General features: G+C 46.5%; 1 protein-coding gene across 1 annotated transcript; it reads left to right on the forward strand.

Moving 5' to 3' along the window:
- Positions 1–690: 690 nt before the first annotated feature.
- tmprss6 (transmembrane serine protease 6) lies at positions 691–16701 on the forward strand (the record flags this gene model as incomplete). The annotated part of the gene is made up of 18 exons (XM_083927619.1): positions 691–784; positions 3992–4120; positions 4446–4588; positions 4704–4771; positions 4870–5057; positions 5630–5671; positions 5982–6186; positions 6298–6434; positions 7704–7816; positions 7960–8069; positions 9366–9508; positions 9682–9780; positions 10706–10819; positions 11028–11144; positions 12415–12583; positions 13457–13734; positions 15949–16085; positions 16537–16701. 18 exons carry the CDS (start codon positions 691–693, stop codon positions 16699–16701), a joined length of 2451 nt encoding a protein of 816 aa, XP_083783745.1.
- Between the last annotated feature and the right edge of the window lie 857 nt (positions 16702–17558).

Below are 17558 nucleotides of genomic sequence, written 5' to 3' on the forward strand. Positions count from 1 at the left end.
ATGATGTTTAAAATAAATTAGATGTTTGCTACATATTGGAAACGCAAGTGTTTACATTCCCAAAAACTCACCTCAACACAATCTTCTGAATTTAACATTTTACAGGCAACTTAAACGATTGATCTTCTTACATCTCCGCAAAGAGGAAATCAGCATCTGAGGTGAATCTTTAGTGCACGATGTAAACTCATAGTCTCCTCTAATACATCCTCACATCTCTTCCTCTCCCTCGGGCGTTCTCTCTGTGCAGAGAACACACGTCGTAATCCTTTGGGATGTCTTGTTTGGAGATCTACAAACAAGAAACCCCGGGAGCATCTCCGTCGCTAAGTAATGATTAGTGACATCAGTGTACCTGCAATCATCCGACTCACTGCTGCTCTACAACACATAGGATTAGTGATAATACAGCCATGAATTATGACTTTGTGGGTGTATTTAGGTTTTATTCCACTGTCAGTCAAAGCACAGAGACGACTCAACCTTTACTAAGCAATGGGCGGCTCCAACCGAGCTTTGGGAAATATTGATTTTACCTTTGGACTTACAAACAGAGAGGGAGCCGTTCTCTGTCGGTCGGAGCAACATGTCTGCTTATGCGCTCGTGAGATGCTAAAGGAAAGCTGCTAAATTTGGAGATTCATCAACGAGCGCCGATGGACGGTGAGATGGTTTTTCAAGGAACAAGAGATGCAAAGTGACGCGATGGCGCTCGGGCACGGGTCCAAGAAGTCGACTTCACGTGACCAGGGGGTCGCACCTGCTGGTCCGAACAATGGGGTCAGTAACGCTCGCACTGGAAATGCTGCTGTGTGTCTTTAGATTAATGTCTATGAACACTGGAGTTTATATAGAGCCAACAAGGCTTTTACACAATTCCAGATATGTAGGATATGTACATCAAAGAGACGGTATCTATGTTACAGCCTCCAAACAATTGAATAAATTGACTTGTGGCTCAAACTGGAGACCGAAACATAAAAGGACGACACCAAAGAAGACAGAACTTTTATACGTTTATATTAACCCTCCTGTTCTCCTAAGGGTCAATTTGACCCCATTTAATGTTTAAAATCTCTAAATAATGTCATCTTTTTTTGTTTTTTTGCTTTATATTTATGACTTTTCCTCATTTTATGGGGACAACTCATAAAAAACCTTAAATTATCATGATTATATATATTTTAATTGTTTTTATCGTACATGTACTTGTGGCATCGGTGTTCCTTTGGGTCAGTTTGATCATCTGGATGATTTGATCATTATTATTATTGTTTATTTTACAATTCAAATATTATATGAGGTCAAATTCATGCTGCTGTCCTTGATAACGGACGTTACTTTCATTCCAGATGTTACAAATAACACAAAATAGCACTTAAAATAACAGACTTACTGTAAAACACACACACAGAAATCCCTCCATGCAGTTTAACATCAGTGATATTTTTCATTCTGTTAAATAAAAACATAAAGTACCCGACTTCACTTGAGTCACACATTGATTATGATCATTTTCCAGATGTTTAAACTGCTACGGTCAAATTGACCCCGAGAATAAATGGTGTTAGTAAAATTTGAGGGCAACAGGAGGGTTAAACAACTTATCCCAACAGGAAACAAACATTCTTGAAGGAAAACAAGCGAAATACAAATGAGGACCTTACCAAAATAAGAAATCAGCAAAACCCAAAAAGGGACCTGGAGATGCCAAACTCAGCAAAAATGGACGGGGGACCAGGCCATCCCTTTTGGCATGGACGTCAAAGTCAAATACATCAGAGGGCCAAAAAAACAAATTTGCTACAAGCCGAGGGCCGGACTGGTTCAATGTTTGTTAAAACATATTAAAATGATGCATATAATCTATTGAATCAAGACCTAACACAGTGCACCGTATTTTATTTAATGATTAAATGAATAATCAAATATTTTTGTTCGGCTCTGTCAGTGATTTTCCAACAGACTCACAGACAAAAACAAACTTGTCCTGTACATTAAATGAATAAAGCAAGATTTTCTTATGACTTTATTTATTTCAAGGAAACATTTTCAACAGGCAAACAGCAAAAAATAAAATAAAACATGTTCCTTAATATCCAGATAAAGACGCACAGCTGTGTGAACATGTGCTTCAAACACCCTGTTCTCATCGTCCACCTTCCTTTAGCCATTATTGGGGGGGGGGGGGGTGCTGGAAGTTGACAGTCCAAGGGCGGCGCTGCAGTGAGTTTGCGGGCTACCGTTGCACTGTGGGTAATGTAGTTTTGGTGCGTGAAAGACACCAGCAGGCGGCTGTGGCGTGCGGGCCGGTTCTAATACTAATCAAATATCATCCCGGGGGCCAAGATCATTCATTGGCGGGCCGAATCTGGCCCGCGGGCCTTGACTTTGACACCCATGCCCTATGGCATGATCCAGTAAAGGGCCGTGTGGCTGCAGGTTTTCATTCCAACCAATCAAAAACACACCTGGTCCAACAAATCAACTGTGTGAAGACAGTTCAGGTGATTGAGTAAGTCGAGTCAGGTGTGTTCTTGCTTGGTTGGAATGAAAACCTGACACCCATGCTCTATGGGGGCGTCGGAGCTGGACCCCTCCCTACCTAACAAAACCAAATTATAAACTAAAAACCAAACGAAGAAAGAAGGTTTCCGGCCGTCTTCAGGCCAAAAACAAAACAACTACTAAAACAAAGACTTTTAACAAATCATGCCGTGGGACCAAAGGTGTTGGTGGGTCTGTGTCTCCCAAGGGAACGGTCTTGCTGGCTTTATGTAGCAGGTTGGCATCAGGGAGTTGATCGGCTGCAGGTGTGTCAGCCTCATTGCCAGCCTGCTGAGAAAAGGGAAAACAGGTTTAGGCACATGGAGAAGATCTTTCATGGCCACACGCAACAATCTATGTTAAAGGGTGTAGCTCAAGGCTTATGGGTGCAACTGAAAAGTCTCCTGGACTTAAAACCTCTTCCTGTGTCATGAGTCTAGTCAATTTCAAAATGTCTTACCATACACTATGTTAGAAGAGCCTTGCAGGGGAACTCCACTCGTTTTACACATCAAAGACTGTTTACAGGTCCTGGGAAGTACTGTTGCACATGCGAAAAGGCCTCAGAGGCTCCAGGGGGAGTTGCTTAAGCAATTGTTAGAGCTGAACACCACAGGTTGGAAAACGAAAACACTCAGGGAGGTGTTTACCAGTCCTCTGTAAAGTCTTCTGTAGATCAGGTTGCATTGTGGGTAATGAAGGAGACAGGTTTTGACAGGAAAGAAGAATTCTGCATCAATGTGGATTCTTTGTTCATTGTCGATTGTGAGTAATGTTTTAAGTAAACCATCTCATCTCATCTTCAACCACTTATCCGGGGTCGGGTCTCGGGGGCAGCAGCTCCAGCAGGGGACCCCAAACTTCCCTTTCCCGGGCCACATTAACCAGCTCTAACTGGGGGATCCTGAGGCGTTCCCAGGCCAGTGTGGAGATCTAATCTCTCCACCTGGTCCTGGGTCTTCCCCGAGGCCTCCTCCCAGCTGGACGTGCCTGGAACACCTCCCTAGGGAGGCGCCCAGGGTTCATCCTTACCAGATGATCCTGAACCACCTCAATTGGCTCCTTTCAACACAAAGGAGCAGCGGCTCTACTCCGAGTTCCTCACGGATGCTGAACTTCTCCCCCTCTCTCTAAGGGAGACTCCAGACCCCCTCCTGAGGAAACACATTTCACACGCTTGTATCCGCAACCTGGTTCTTTGGGTCTTGACCCAGCTTTCATGACCACAGGTGAGGGTAGGAACCAGGACTGAGCGGTAGATCCAGAGCTTTGTCTTCCTCAGCTCTCTTTTCGTCACAACGGTGCGGTAGAGCGACTGCAGCACCGCCCCCGCTGCGCCGATCATACATCATACACTCAGACCCTCCGTGAAAAAACACGTAAATAGCAGATTATATACTTTATCCAAAAGAAAGGCAAGGTTTGATCTGTTCTCCACAGGTAGAAGCTGGTGGCCAGGCTGTGGCTCCAACTACCAGGAAGACTCGGTCCTGTAAATGTCTACTGACCTTCATCATCATCAGCATCATCGTCCTCGCAGCCACAGGCGCCTCACTGGCCTGGTACTTCCTGGGTATGTTTTGTGTTGGATTGTTGGTGTATAGGTCCAGACTGAAACATCTCAACCTTTATGTACAGACAACCATGTTCCCCAGTGGATGGATCTTAATGTCTTTGGTGAGCCCTGACTTTCCCCGTAACGTGACCAGCAGGTAAAAGTTTCCACGTCTCAAGGAAAATTCAGGGACTTGGTTTGTACTGTAACGTAATCAACCATGTACAAAGCTTCCTCATCAACAAATACAGAATCTGTTTAAGTTGATGACTTCAGTTCTAGGTTCACAAGAGGATGCATTTTGGTCTTTCCTCCCTCAAATCTCCTTTGCTGTCTGTAACAGAATACAGGGTTTGGGAGTTGGAGCCTCGTGTCCAGCAGCAGTACACGGCATACCTGTCCATCCTCAACAGGAACTTCTCCGCTGATATGTCCTCTCACAACAACCCTGCATTCAAGAAAGAGGCCAAGGGAGTGCAGACGATGGTGAGCAGGGACCACTGATCTCTCTGATATGTGCTATAATTACTTGATTAACATCCTCAGGGACGAAGACGCCTGTTGTTGTCTTGTGAACAGAAAGTCTTTCTCTGTCTTTCAGGTAAAGAAAATAATGACGGGCTCGAGTCTTTCCCGATATTTCAACGACACCACTGTGTTTGCCTTTGGGTACGTGGATCAAACCTTTTCATGTAGAGTAAAGTCGTTTATTGGATATGGATTATTAAGCGCCGTGTGAATTTTCGGTGTCTGCTTTGCTTCTGCAGCGAGGGGAGTGTCGTGGCTCACTTCTGGATAGTGATGTCCGTGCCAAGCAGCCATGTTGGGAGGGTCACGCTGGAGAAGGTCACCACGAGCCTGGAGATGGGCCTGAGGGGGCGCAGAGGGTCAGAGGAGGTGGAGACGGCCAGCTTCTGTGGATACTTAGTCCACCTCCCCTCGCTGTCCGTCAGTGGTGAGAGTTGAGGCCTTTACACACAGGGGGCGTCTTTTTCATGCGATTGATTCGTACGTGAATGTATTTCTTTGAACTGTTGTTTTTGTCTTTCATACAGAATGTAAATAATACGTGACAATAAAGCGATGTCATTTTTTGCTAAGGTCTCAATTGACTGTTGAGCCTATCTGGCAGGCCGAGCACGTCCCCGCTACGAATAGTTGCGGGCGTTCCCCTGTCGTTAATTCGTGATTCCTCGGGTGTAAACATCTTAACCTGTCCTTCCCTTAGCCCCCGCCGGCGGGGGCTATCAGGCAGCATAACAACATCCCCCTCTGCAGCAACATGTAGCTTTCATTACAGACACACATGCTGCATACCCACAGAAAGCTAAGAATCTCTTCTACACGCTCATGTAAACCATTTGTATGACCAACAAACACAGTTACAACACCGAGCGATCAAACAATGCCAGACGAAAACACAGAAATACGAGCGACATAAATCAGACAGTCAGTCAGACATAAATGCAATGCTCCATTAAAAAAGTGAGAAACAGGAATATGAAGGTTGTGTTCTCTTCCCTACAGACACCGACTCCAAAGTTATAGAGCTCTTGAAAGCCTCATTTGGTATCACACACTTTTTACTATTTGCTTGTTCATAATTTCTAATTTTGTATCGATGTAATCCCTGTTTTGAACTGTGATTAGCATGCAGCTGAACTCTTTACCCTAACCCCAATCGCTGCTTCGACATGCGGAGAAATCCAAAGCTTCACAGACCGCAGTGATTCACTAATGATGCTACGTTGTGATTGGATGATTGCATTGTTGGTGTTGATTCTAATGCCGCAGTTTAATCAATACAAAGCAAAACACGCATTAATTTACTTCAACACAAATCTCTAACTCACAGTCTCCTGGCATCCCTTTCTACAAGATTGTTACCGCTACCAGAAGGTGGTGTCCAGCGGCCTCATGGTTCTCCGTGGCCCCGACACGCAGCGCTCCTCCTGCCTGTGGCACCTCCAGGCCGCCCCTGGCTTCCAGCTGGAGCTCCACATGGAGTGGCTGCTGCCAGAGTGCAGGGACAGGCTGGTGGTGTACAACTCCCTCACCCCCTCCGACGCTCACCTCATCACGTCGTGAGTTTCATCAGATGTTGTCGGATCTGCCACGATTAAATAACACATTTACATGCCATTGCACCATGTTTTTACTCTTTTTATTCATACAATTCTTGGTTGTGCTCCCAGTGTGTATGGCTGCAGCAGACACGAGCGCTTGGTGCGTGTACTGTCTTCAGGCGAGTGGATGACGGTGGTTTGGAAACAGGGTCTCTACAACTATAAGGACCCCTTCTCTCTGTCTGCACAGGCCTGGAGACGCCAGGGTAAGACCACCTGGGAACCCGCCTGGCCTTCTTTTATTACTCTCTCTCTTCTCTTATAAAGCAAGAACACGTATTGTTGAGGCCACTTTCTTGCCACTCCTGGATTACGAGGATGTTGTGTATATATATATATATATATATATAAAGGCCTCTGCTCACTCCCTGCAACTGCTGGATGCCGCATATCACAGGGCCTTGAGATCCATAACTGGCTGTAAACCCCTCACACATCACTGTACATTGTACTCTCTCACACACTGGTCTTCACTTTCAATTCGCAGAACCACTCACTGGTGTCTATTTATCTATAAATCCATTATCGGACCGCTCCCCTCTTATTTGTCAATGTATCTGGTACGGAAACGGTACGATTGCAGCCTCCGGCCCCTGGACTTCATCGCGTTTGCCGTCCCGTTAGTCCGTACTGAGCTTGGCAAGAAGGCATTTTCCTACGCTGCTCCTGAGACCTGGAACCAGCTCCAGCAGAGGCTGAAGCTGCACCTGAGACCTGGAACCAGCTCCAGCAGAGGCTGAAGCTGCACCTGCGACCTGGAACCAGCTCCAGCAGAGGCTGAAGCAGCGCCTGCGACCTGGAACCAGCTCCAGCAGAGGCTGAAGCTGCACCTGAGACCTGGAACCAGCTCCAGCAGAGGCTGAAGCAGCGCCTGCGACCTGGAACCAGCTCCAGCAGAGGCTGAAGCTGCACCTGAGACCTGGAACCAGCTCCAGCAGAGGCTGAAGCTGCGCCTGCGACCTGGAACCAGCTCCAGCAGAGGCTGAAGCTGCACCTGCGACCTGGAACCAGCTCCAGCAGAGGCTGAAGCTACACCTGAGACCTGGAACCAGCTCCAGCAGAGGCTGAAGCTGCACCTGAGACCTGGAACCAGCTCCAGCAGAGGCTGAAGCGGTCCAGCTTTCCTTCTTTAGGGGACTTCAAACTGCTGTAGGAAGGCTTTTGAGATAGTCTGTGGGGGTCTGCACTTAACATAAATAACGTACATAACATACTTAACTTGTTCTTTGCCCTTTGCAGTTTGTATTGTAGTGTTGTGTGTTGTGTCTCCTGTGTGTTCACTTAGTCTGTAACTTTGTGTTTCGCTGCTGCCGTCCTGAACAGGAGATTTTGTCTATATAAAGGTTAATAAAATAAAACCAGTTTGGAAATGTTCCATCTTATGTTTTGCAGTTGAAATACATTTGTGTTGCGAAGTAGAATGGATTTGCATTACGATTGAAACGCTTCTCTCTCTTCGTCCGCCTCGTTCTCAGGGTGTAACTCCACCATAGAGCTGAAGGCAGGTCCTGGGGTGCAGGGGACACTGAGGACGCCTTTCTTCCCCAGCTACTACCCCCCAGACACCAACTGCACCTGGAGCTTTACTGTAAGACCCTCATCCATACGTCTCCCAGTCCTTGATTGATTCTTAACTTCCTTGTTACCACTCACAGCCCCTCACATTAATGATAACTGTATGTTTTCTACGTGTTTGAACTTTACTCGGTTCGTTGTCTTGTGCGACTGCAGATGCCGAGTGAAGGGATGGGGTTGTCTCTAGAATTTGAAGGTTACGAGTTGAGCAGAGCCAGCTACAACCAGGCCTGTACCCAGGGACAGTGGATCATCCAGAACCGCAGGTAGGCTTCTCCACAATGAGTAAAGAACAGGTCATTAAATATCAGTGCTTTGTCACGGACCTCGGGGTCAGATACCGACGCTCAAGGCACCTTTTAGCGTCCATATGAGACTCACCGGTCCATACGAGACTCAAGGGGCTTTCAACCCACTCCAACGTAAACCCATCTGCGCAATTGTAGATGCAGAACAACAGCTCTGGATGTCCGGTGATGTAGAATAAAGACCGTACACAGTCCATGCACAGGTGGTTGGGGTCGATGGAAAGCCATGTGCTGTTTATGTGTCTTGTGAAACCAAAAGTGTGTCACTTATTTATGCTAACTCCGCAACAAACATACTTATCTGAACCCAAATAATGATCTTTTTCTAGACCTAACCAAGTGGTTTTGTTGCTTAAACTTAACTCAGTAGCGTAGTTTGACTGAACATTAACCACATGTTTAAAACTGCAGCATGCAGCGTCATAGTGTGACGCATAGAGGCTGCCCAGAGCGTTAAACAGTGACGCAGGGCGGCCTCTAGAGTCCATGACAGCAGCCAGTGTTCAAAGATGAGGTGGAGAGATTAGATCTCCACACTGGCCTGGGAACGCCTCAGGATCCCCCAGTTAGAGCTGGTTAATGTGGCCCGGGAAAGGGAAGTTTGGGGTCCCCTGCTAAAGCTGCTGCCCCCGAGACCCGACCCCGGATAAGAGGCTGAAGATGAGATGAGATGAGATAAATATACACATTATATATATAAGCATCTGTTAAGCCTGCTAACTGTTAGGCACCAAACCTCACGCAGGTGCAAGCTATAAATAGACAATATTCCTGGTACGATAACAAGCTGAGAGATAAAAAAAAGTGTGTGTCTTGTAAACCTATTAAACTAGTGTCTATTCATAAATGCCACCTGTGTGTGGTTTGGTGACAGGAAGTGCCTGTGCATGTCAAAGGTCTGCATACAGGTCCTCATGTGCAGACTTTTTAGCTGCTTTCACACTAGATACAAAGACACAAATGGACCAAACAGCACAATAAAGAGGTTTTGTTCATAACAATAAGTCCCATTGTTCTTCTCCGCGCTGAACACCAGGGGGCAGCAGCGGCCCACGTTAGCCTCCCGTTGGATTTCCATACAAACTTTTCATGTGAGGCCTTTAATGTTTCAATTTAGAGGCAATATCATTTAAATCTTGTGCTTTCCAAACCAGAATTAAAAAATGTAAACTTGTGTGAGAGTCAAGTGCCTTGCTCCACGGCACCTTTACCAGAACCGTCTCCCCATATCAGTGCGTCTGCCCTTTGTCTCAGACTGTGTGGCACCAGAGGCCTGCAACCGTACAACGAACGCCTCTTCCCGCTCTCCACGACGACAACTGTTGTCATGACATCGGAGGTGTCGCTCACGGTGCCGGGACTTCAGCTGAGCTACAGGGTCTTCAACCAATCAGATCGTGAGTTGAGAGACAACAGAAACGTGTGGATAAAGGAAGTGCACAATAACATTTCTATAGTGTTTCACTGTGAGCAGCTATTGCGTGTTTATGTGTGAGTGTGTGTGTGTGTGTGTGTGTGTGTGTGTGTGTGTGTGTGTCTGTGTGTGTGTGTGTGTGTGTGTCTCTTACAGCTTGTCCAGGCCAGTTTCTGTGCACTGTTAACGGCCTCTGTGTTCCTGCCTGTGATGGAATCAAAGACTGTCCCAACGGACTTGACGAGAGGAACTGTGGTATGCATTATGTCTTAAATTCATCCTTTGCCGTGCAACATGCACTGAACCTGTCTGTCCGTGGATCTACCTAGACCAGGGGTGGGTGCCCAATCCCGTTGTTGTGCCGTGTTCAGCACCCCTGCCGTGAATTGCACCCCCTCCCATTAGAGGTGATATTCTGAAGAGTCAGAAGGCTGTTGTTTCCACCTATAGGAGTAGTTTATACACCCACAACAGTCAGAACATTGGTTACTTACAGTCTTTAAACTGTTTTAAAGAGTTTAAAATCACAAACTCTGATAATAGTGAACACAAAACAACACCTTTTGTTTGTTCTGTGGAAATTAACTGCAGCCATAATTACAACATGAGTTAAATGGATCTTTGGAGCAAGTTGAATGTATTTGACTCAGCGTTTCCTAAATATAATCCCAGCTTTTCTTGCAATTCATAGGTTCAAAAGTGTGTTCATGTGCGTTTGGTTACCGGTATATAAACTACTCCTATAGGTGGAAAGAACAGCCTTCAGATCCAGAATAACACCTATAATGCGAGGGGGTGCATTTCACGGCGGGGGCGCTGAATACGGCACAACACCGGTCCTGGAGAGCCACTGTCCTGCCTGTTTTAGGTTTCTCTCTGCTCCAACACACCTGAGTCTGATGCTGTGCTCGTTATCAAGCAGCTGAAGCTCGTCACAGTGTGATTATTGTTAGACTCAGGTGTGTTAGGGTACGGAGGAACCTAAAACATGCAGGACAGTGGCCCTCCAGGACCGGAATTGGGCAGCCCTGACCTGGACAATCAAGTTTGAAGACACAGGAGACCGTCTCAACTTCTGCTGAAGTGTGTTTCTGTTTCTCCTCCCTGGCACAAATGCAAGTCAGTACATATCCTTGTGTGCATGTGTGTGTGTGTGTGTGTGTGTGTGTGTGTGTTTCAGTGTGCGTGGCACAGTACCGGTGTCCAGAGGACAGTCAGTGTGTGGACTACTACAAAGTGTGTGACCAACTCCCAGACTGCCCTGAAGCCACAGATGAGATGAACTGTACCGACGGTAACACACTCCGACCTACACAAGCAGACACACACGCCGTCACATGAACACGACACACACTTTGAATCCTTCTGTGCCATTGTTTGACCCCCTGGACAAACCTATTTCTGACCTCAGGATATCAGACATGATGATATGGATTAAAATAAAGGGGCTCTAACAGCAGCAGAGCATCGAACACACGTGTAATATGAGTGTGTCTGTCCAGGTGTGCAGTGCACAGATATGACCTACACGTGCGCCGACGGGACGTGTCTGAAGAAGCCGAACCCAGAGTGTGACTTTGTGAGCGACTGCCCCGACGCCTCAGACGAGAAACACTGCGGTGAGAAAACAAACACTCCTTTCATCTGTCGTCCGTAGACAGACGTTAAAGTCGCCCTGAAAACACAACAGAATACAGAATATAGAAAACATTAGATTAAAATTACACAATTACAGCCAGGGCGATCTACAAAACATGCACAGCAGTGAACAAACGTGACAAAACAGCATCAATTTAGATGCTATTTGTGTCTTTGTCTGTCTTTGTCTGTCTTTTTGTGGTGGTTTTGTGTCCTTTTGTGGTGGTTTTGTGTCTTTTTGTGTCTTTTTGTGGTCGTTTTGTGTCTTTTTGTGGTGGTTACGTGTCTTTTTGTGGTGGTTATGTGTCTTTTTGTGTCTTTGTGTGGTCTTTTTGTGTCTTTTTGTGGTGGTTTTGTGTCTTTTGTGGTGGTTTTGTGTCTTTTTGTGGTCGTTTTGTTTATTTTTGTGTCTTTTTGTGGTGGTTTTGTGTCTTTTGTGGTGGTTTTGTGTCTTTTTGTGGTCGTTTTGTTTATTTTTGTGTCTTTTTGTGGTCTTTTTGTGGTCGTTTTGTGTCTTTTGTGGTCTTTGTGTGTCTTTTTGTGGTCTTTGTGTGTCTGTGTCTCTCTGTGTGTGTCACCACAGCACGCAGAGTAGACGCACAAATACAGAATGCATGCAACACAATAACAACAAGAGCACAATAAGACAGCACGCAGGTCTCTAATAGGTGCTGGGACAGAAATCCACTCTAGTGCAGCTCTAACAGAGAACGCAGACCGACTAAAAGAGCTTTTCCTCAGTGGAATAATACAGTCTCCTCTTGCTGCACCTCTTGTGAACCCAAATGCAGTTGAACTGTCTGAGCGGAATAGGATTTCAGGGTGTTATAATTTGGGTTTCTACGCAAATGAGTTTATTTATGTGCATTTCTCTGTATTTATCCTCTGAAATGCACATTGTGCTGCTTTCAGAGTATTTATTTAACACCACAACCTGCTCCTTAATAAAGAAAGACATGGAAATCCCACTCGTCAACTCAAATGTCAATTTTAATTCAAAATATACACATAAATAAATCCACAACATCTGATTTCATTCATTTTTGTTCTTGTTCGTTGACATTTCTTCACTATAATTTCCCCCTCGTTAGCGTTAGGAAGAGTCAGAGTGGACGTGCATCTGATTCTTCCTAACGCCCTTTATTTAAATAAACCTATGCTAATTATATAATCAAGCATATATATATATATATATATATATATATATATATATATATCTCTTTACGCATCTATGTGTCTGTGTGGATCCAGAGTGCGGCCTCAGGCAGTTCTCCAGCCGTATTGTGGGGGGGACCAATGCCACGGAGGGGGAGTGGCCGTGGCAGGCCAGCCTCCAGGTGCGGGGTACCCACATCTGCGGGGGTGCGCTTATCTCCAGCCAATGGGTGGTGTCTGCTGCCCACTGTTTCTATGACGACCGGTAAGTGCAGGAAGCGAGGGGAGGAAGTGATGTGTTGACAGGTGCTAGAATGACGGTTTGATGGTTTATCATCTTCAGTGAAAAGAGCAAAGTTTAGCACTTTCTAAACAAGTTTTGTTTACTTTTCTGTTTCATCTGAACTTCTCCTGACGCTCAGTCCTGCTTTTGTGTCTTTGCCGTTCAGAGTTGAGCTGTAACAGCCTGTCTGACTCAAAGCCAGAGTATTTATGTGTTCATATACACATCCTCTAGAGCAGCGGTGTCAAACTCAAATTCACAGTGGGCCAAATTTAAAAACTGGGACAAAGTTGTAGACCTAACTAAATATCTACAGACTTCAAATGTGCATGTGTTCCTTCTCTCCAGATGTGTAACGTTGAACCTTTCCAGTGCAGGTCCTTGTTCTTGTCGTGGTGTTTCTTCTGTTTGATTCTTTGGTTACAGCCACGGTGACAAACAGCTCTTTACCTTCACACACAGATCATCTGCTGAAAGCTCCTGTCCTCCATCTTTCTTTTGGTCGTTTTTGGGGAGGGGTGGCTTCAGTGTGTCTGCAGAGACTGGCAGCATGGATGCTCATGTTTGTGAACAGAAAAGTAGACGTGTATGTGATTTATACTCGGGGGCCAGCTCTCGGAGAACCTTGTTATGATTTTGCAGGCCAAATATAATTACACCGCGGGCCAGATTTGGCCCACGGGCCTGAGTTTGACACCCCTGCTGTAGAGGATAAACACTCCCTCCCCCCTAATGTTCCTTGTGGTGGTTAAAGGTGTGTGCAGCGTTCAGACAGTGTTGGAAGCTATGGATATAGAAAGTAAATATACGTTAAGATCCCAGTCATTTAATCTGAGTCTGTCCCTCCTGCTGCAGCCTCTACTCCCCCACGGTGTGGACCGTCTACCTGGGCAAACTCCTGCTCAACCCCAGCAGTCCCACTGAAGAGGTGGCGCGCGTTAAGCAGATCCACCTTCACCAATACTACGACGACGAGTCCCACGACTACGACTTGGCCCTGCTGAAGCTGGACCGGCCCGCCTCCGCGTTGCTGGCCGGACACGCTCGACCCGCCTGCCTGCCTCCGCCCGCCCACCAGCTGGAGCCAGGCCTGCTCTGCTGGGTCACCGGCTGGGGGGCTCTCCGAGAGGGGGGTGAGGAGGGGAAGAGGGAAGGGGAAGTAGTGTAGTTGGGAGACGATGGGGTTTAAGATTAAAACCAGAATCATTTGAACTTGACTAAGCTCCATAACTGACCTATGGAGCTGGTTCCCAATGTTTTAAGTTGCTAAATGCTTTTAAAATGAGGAGATGTCCGTCTCAAACTCACCACAATGATTGATCCCGATACCTTTTGGCCTTTTATCACAAGACACCCTCGATCGAGACAGGCCCGACGAGGGTGCTCGGACCTGGGTGAGTGTCTTATGGTTAGCCTCTACATCAGGGGTGGGCGAACCCGGTCCTGGAGAGCCACTGTCCTGCATGTTTTAGGTTTCTCTCTGCTCTAACACACCTGAGTCTAACGATAATCAAACTGTGACGAGCATCAGCTGCTTGATAATGAGCACAGCATTAGATTCAGGTGTGTTGGAGCAGAGAGAAACCTAAAGCATGCAGGACAGTGGCTCTCCAGGACCGGATTCGCCCACCCCTGCTCTACATGGTCATGTGGCAGCGTCTCCTATTTTAAGCCACAGCCGGGGTCTCTGGGGGCTCTCCTCTGGGCCCGCACTCTGACCCCTACTTCCCTCCCCTGGATGCACTTTTTACATCCGCTCCTCTGCTTCTGCTGCAGGGTTGGAATATCTTAGCCGTCTCCTTTCATATGTAAATCTTGCAGCGCGCCAAAAATACTTGGGTGTACTGATTCAGAAACCAAATCTCCTCTGAAATCTCATATTTATCTCCTGACCCCTTGAATGTACAACAGCTCCCCAGTTAGGACCCGCTGCTGCAGAGTAACTGCACGTTTAATAACCACAAATGAATTCAACAAACTAGTTCCCCAGGGCTCGTTTGTTGAATGTCCTCGTCTCTCAGCCTTGTTGGGTTGGGTGGAGGGTTTTGGGGAGGAGTACATCGTCCAGAAGAAGGCTGTGCACCTCCTGCTGAACTTTGTGTCCGGTGCTGCTAAGTTGGCCGTCTGGCTGACCCGCAGGAACCAGGTCCAGGACGCCGGCTGTGTGGAGCCGGTGCCTGTTCTGGCAGGACTGGTGAAAGCCACACTGAGGGTGGAACACACCTGTTACACCATGATGGATGATGTGCAGGCCTTCAGCCTCATGTGGGCTGTTGGGGAGGTGCTGTGCTCTGTGAGGAGCGATGGGGAGCTGAGCATTCATTTCTAATATCTGTTTATTGATGTTTAATGGTTTAATTTCATTGTGTTTGAGGTGAAAATCACCTGGTTTGTCCCTGAAATAGTGAAATAAAGGGATTTTAAAAAACCTAGGGCTTGTAATGCTGCAGAACTAGCTTCCATATAAAGGTAAAGGAACTGATTTTCATTCATACCTCAGGCTTTGGTATGTGTGACCTACAGGAGCACACCACCAAGCCTTGAGTAAAGGGACATTTTTAAATAAGACTCTGCAGGTTTATAATTATTTAAGATGACTAAGACTTTTATTTGGGGCGTCTGACTTGGCTGGTGTCCAAGCGCAGTGTTTAGTTTTGTTCTAAAGTTGTTTTTATCGCTGTCACAGGAGGAGCATCAAACTTTTTATTCCATCGGCTTATTCATGATGCAGCGTAACGCTTTATTATTTTCACAGGAAGTGATTTAATGTGACTTGTGCAGCCCGTAAAAACCCGTCTCATCAGTGGCACAAACTGCCAGCCAGATGTAGGAGTCGTGTGTGTGCGCGTGTGTGTGTGTGTGTGTGTGTGTGTGTGTGTGTGTGAACCCAACGAACAGATGAAAGCTGTCAGAAACAGGGGAAAAATCAAGATGTATGAGACTTTGTAACTTCTGAGAGAATAGTTCACACAGCTCTGTGCACGCTAAAGTGCCGTTGCACCAACGTATTTCCAGTGAAGTGGTTTCACTCTAAAAACGGTTCGATAACTGTGTGCACGTAAAAGAGCAGCTCCAGTCATATCTGAAACTTTCCGGCTGGTTATCGGGTGTTTAACGTTTAATGACTTCTGCTGCAGCGGAGGAATCGTACATACATAGTTCGAGTGTGACCTGCAGCTCCACAACGTACACTGACTTAAAACTTGCGAAGTTTCAGTTCCAGCTCTCCGTAGAAACACAATATATCACTCATGCATTCATGTCTCTCGTGAACAAACAGAAAAGCATGAAACGATCATTAATCTTTGGGCCTTCGCTGGTTGACCTTTGCTCTCTGACCCCTTCAGGCAGTTCCAACAACGTGCTTCAGAAGGTGGACGTGCGCCTGGTCAGCGAGGAAGCCTGCGTTCGCTCTTACGGCCACCTGGTCACTCCCAGAATGCTTTGCGCTGGTTACCGCAGTGGAGACAAAGATGCCTGTCAGGTACAGTGAAAGAAACACGTGCTGTGTCCCAAACCGCGCACTGCAGTGAGTGTTCTGTGTACTAGCGCCATATATACTTATCTAATATTCAGCAGGGTCCCTGATATAGTTTAAAGTTAATATAACACATTTAAAATTAAACTCTGTTACTGTATGGTGTGGGTAGAATCATCCAGTTATGGTATGTTTAGTCTCCCTTTTTCTGTGTGTCTGAAAGGCACAAAACCTTAAAATAAACCATCCAGTGCATGTCGGGCTACGTCCTTGGTAAGCCGTCAAATGAGGCCCATAAACAGAGAACAGGCCGTTAAATGAGCACCCAAGCACCGAGTGATGTCATAGTTGAGTCGCTTTCAGTTGTCAGCCTTGTAGATTATTACGGTCGTTTTGTTCCGTAGAGACGTTAAGATCTCACCCTCTGCCCTTCCAACATTTACCGTCTCTCTGGCAGGGAGACTCCGGCGGTCCGCTGGTGTGCCAAGAGCCGTCGGGTCGCTGGTTCCTGGCCGGGGTGGTGAGCTGGGGCAAAGGCTGCGGGCGTCCACACTACTACGGCGTCTACACTCGCGTCACCAGGCTCACAGGCTGGATCAAGCAGGTCATCAGCAGCCCCTGAGACTTTGGGGGTCTTCTTCATCTTCACATGACCCAAAGCTGGGTGTGAATGCAACCAACGGACCGGGTGAGGATGAAAAGTGCTGGAAGATGATGAGATAGTGAGACTGCTTCTCAGCCAAACAGCACATTAAAGGCTTTATTCAGAAGCCATAAAGTAATAGAGCTAATAATAATCAAGCTTATTTACGCAGCATCTTTCAGAACAGACACTATAACAGAGAACGTCAGCGTGCAGTAAAGAGAAATGAAGATGATAATGATTTAAAATAGCACTTACTTTGTGAGTCCCTTGTTTGATCATTTACTCTCTGACAGGTTGAATCTTCTATATTTTAAATGTATTGAACTTTTGGCATTTTTCACATAATAAAGCATCCTTCTGTTTTCTAATCAAGTTTGAAATGTACTGGGTTTGTTTCCTCATTTAGGGCGCACTCACACTGTCCTTCCGTCCCGGCCCAAAACAGGTTTTACGGGTAAAGTCTGGTTCCTTTGACCAGTGTGAGTGCAACCGTTCCACACCTAGCTGCAGTACGCTTGCCGTCCACGGCCCGTTTAAGAGAGGTGGGCTTTTGTAAAGCACGTTTGCACGTGTACGAGCACGAGCGTGCGCACGTGTACGAGCACGAGGCCTACGGCGGCTCTGAGGTCATTTCCTGTGCGCCTGTTGGGACATAGAAAAAAGAAGGAGGGACCATGCGCGGACATTTCAAACAATGGCGGTGAAAGGTTCACGTTGGTGTGATGTGGAGGTGGAGTGTTTACTGCAGATTTGGTCGATGAAAAGATTCAAAAACAGTCGACAAGACGCACAAAAACTCTGAGGTCTACGGAAAGATCTGGAAACAAAGCCAC

Source organism: Echiichthys vipera, assembly GCF_963691815.1.
Source record: "Echiichthys vipera genome assembly, chromosome: 2".
Classification (NCBI taxonomy): domain Eukaryota; kingdom Metazoa; phylum Chordata; class Actinopteri; order Perciformes; family Trachinidae; genus Echiichthys; species Echiichthys vipera.